General features: G+C 51.9%; 1 protein-coding gene across 1 annotated transcript in view; it reads left to right on the forward strand.

The window, feature by feature from the left end:
• The window catches only part of EXOSC2 (exosome component 2), a 7,827-nt gene extending 6,466 nt beyond the window's left edge, over positions 1–1,361 (forward strand). The window contains exons 8-9 of the mRNA XM_004713252.4: positions 115–243; positions 878–1,361. Of these exons, the coding sequence (XP_004713309.1) occupies positions 115–243; positions 878–958 (210 nt within the window). The 3' untranslated portion in view covers positions 959–1,361. The remainder of the gene's footprint in view (positions 1–114; positions 244–877) is intronic.
• Positions 1,362–1,367: the final 6 nt, after the last annotated feature.

Genomic DNA, 1,367 nt, shown 5'->3' on the forward strand with positions numbered 1-1,367 from the left:
TTAGCTGTTGGGTGTTCCAGACTAATAAACTAAGTCATGAGCGGTTTCTGGGATTGACTGGGAGCACACACTCACTTTGGTTTTCACTTTCCTTCCCTGGCATCCACTTGATAGCCTGTGTCCCTTGCTGATCGAGAGGTGATATCTCGGCTTCGGAACTGCATTGTCTCCATGGTAACTCAGAGGATGATGCTGTATGATACCAGCATCCTGTACTGCTATGAAGTGTCCCTTCCACATCAGGTACTCCACCCAGGGCTTCCCTCGTCAGGGCTGCTCTGGGGGCAGGCTTTGGGTGTTCACTCGCTAGCACCAGTGCTGCCAGGGACAATAAGCAAGTCTCCAAGATGCCTTTTCCCTGGCCATCAGTGTGGTGGTCTGGGGACAGCCTTGATGAGTGGTAGAGCTGCCCCTAGATATGCTTAGTGGTCTCGGTGTCTGGTGGACTTAAATGTGTAGCTGTTAACCTGAAAGTCAGTGGGTCAGACCTGGCAGCTGTTTCACTGCAGAAGAGACCTGGTGATGTGCCCTCGGGAGGATTACAGCAGAGGGCACCTTCTGGAGCAGACCACCTGCTCTGCTGTCAGGGGCCCCTCTGAGTCAGAATTCACCTGACAGCATGCAGCAACCGTATTGATCTAAGAATTTAGGGTGCTGGATTTCATCTTGGCCATTCCAACTTTACTGAGTAGCATCTTCGCTCCTGTCAGCTGTATCCCACAGCATGTTGCTGATTTACTGAGCTGCTCCTAGCAGATCCTGACTTACAACACTTGGCCCTGATAAAAGCAGCGGATACAGAGGTTTATATGAACTGTGTTGGGTGATCTGCTTGTGGTTGGTTTCTGGGTGGATCCCCGTTTCCTTTCTTTTTCAGATCAAAGATATATTAAAGCCAGAAATCATGGAAGAAATTGTGATGGAAACGCGCCAGAGGCTGCTAGAACAAGAAGGATGAGGCATCTGAAGGGCAGGACGGGTGCACCTGGACCTGGCTGGACTCGTTCGTGAAAGTGATGCATCTGGTTTATGGGCCGAGAACCTCATCACGGGCTCTGCTCTGGCAGCTGTGGGGTTGCCTCCAGTCCACACTCCTGCTTCCTCCTAAGACAAAGGCCAGGGTAGAAGGTGCCCGGTGCGTCTGGCCCCTCTGCTGGGCCCAGCCGCGGCCCTCCACTCGAGGGTGGTGTCCGATCTTTCCGAGCATTGTGTTTGAGCGAGCGACGTGGCCTTCTGTCCTGGAATGATGAGGATCCTTTGTCCTCTATTTTTATGCCCTTTGAAATGTATAGTGCCCTCCTTGGGTTGACCAAACTCCACATTGTCGTTGTCTTTCACACACACACACACACACACACACACACACA

This window comes from Echinops telfairi, unplaced genomic scaffold (genome assembly GCF_000313985.2).
Source record: "Echinops telfairi isolate 266 unplaced genomic scaffold, ASM31398v2 ScPeMD7_22;HRSCAF=79, whole genome shotgun sequence".
NCBI classification, from domain to species: domain Eukaryota; kingdom Metazoa; phylum Chordata; class Mammalia; order Afrosoricida; family Tenrecidae; genus Echinops; species Echinops telfairi.